This window comes from Perkinsus marinus (genome assembly GCF_000006405.1).
Source record: "Perkinsus marinus ATCC 50983 genomic scaffold scf_1104296954646, whole genome shotgun sequence".
Lineage (NCBI taxonomy): Eukaryota > Perkinsozoa > Perkinsida > Perkinsidae > Perkinsus > Perkinsus marinus.
Window position 1 is genome coordinate 1 of NW_003208040.1, and position 1,277 is coordinate 1,277.

Below are 1,277 nucleotides of genomic sequence, written 5' to 3' on the forward strand. Positions count from 1 at the left end.
TGTGCGGGGCTCGTACAGCACGGGACGTAACGCCCTGTACCGTACAGGCTGTACGGTACAGGCGCTATTCTGAGTCGGAACATTTGAGGCCGGAGAATGAGACCCTACAAAGACGGTGCCTAGCTCAGAGAACGATAATAGAGAAAGTGAGTGACAGCCCCCAGCTGTCAGCCCGATCGTCCTCCAGACCAAACGAACCTTTTCGACACCATATCAGTGATATGGATGCTGTCAACGCGATGATTCTCACATACTCTGGGGATCATCGCATTGTCAAGATAAACTCTTGCCGTGAAAATCCTGAGCGATTCCGCCCGATTGTAGGCTGAAGCTCACCAATTTGGGCACATCGCAGTTGTCTACAATATAGCGATTCAACTTGTGGCCGGCTTCACCCTTTTGGAATGACTGTGCAAAATATTCGGCTTCCACCTGGAGTTTATTTCGGGGAGCAACGCCGAATCGACAATGTATTGTGTGTATAAGTAGCCACTCGCTCGCGTCTCTCAGAACGAATGATACTGGAACATTACAGAATACGCATGATATGGAAAAGTCTGATGCCGAATGATACCGTCTCTGATGAGCAATCTAATGTAATATCCACACGACTAGATTGATAGTCCACCAAATAAAAAAAGCTAACCGCGAATGCTCTGTGAGCCAAACCAAGTTGTCCTGAGTAATGAGGGAACACTTCGTTGTGACCACATCCCCACAGATGGTGATATAACAATGAGTAAATAGTCAGTACCCAACGGCAGAAAAGTAGGGTCATGTTGGGAGAATAATGATTATTCAATAATCAAAACAAAGCTTCATCACTTTGCTCAAGGCTGTCCAATATACTTACCAAGCCCATGGCTCATGACAAGAATTTTACCAGTGAGACCCGGGAAAGGCATAAGAACGCCATATAGTGTGTGCGAGTCGTAGTCCAATGGGAAGAGGCCAGAAACGTCTTCGTACTGCGATTGAGTAAGGTGAATAGCGAACACATCGAGGATATCCGTGCCTGGCACATATTCCCAGTGGGCTCTCAGCGGACCGACATTTGCATTTGCCACCACCATGATGACAGTGTTGTCCCCCCTGAAGTTGAGAACCAGGAAGGCGGTGTGCCAAGGCTTGCTCGTGAAGAATAGACCGTGAAGATCGCCGAGCACGTTGTTGTGGAAGCTCAGAACGATGAAGATCAAATTGATGCTTGAGATGAACATGAAGCCGATTCACTTGGAGTCTCCGATTTGAAGCACAACGATCTGCACGCGTGAAGT

At 47.7% G+C, this 1,277-nt stretch overlaps 1 protein-coding gene across 1 annotated transcript; it reads right to left on the reverse strand.

The window, feature by feature from the left end:
• Window positions 1-853: 853 nt before the first annotated feature.
• Pmar_PMAR026653 (hypothetical protein) lies at window positions 854-1,015 on the reverse strand (the record flags this gene model as incomplete). Its single annotated transcript, XM_002776042.1, has 1 exon — window positions 854-1,015. A coding segment is annotated over one exon (162 nt), but the record flags the coding sequence as incomplete, so codon positions are not given.
• Window positions 1,016-1,277: the final 262 nt, after the last annotated feature.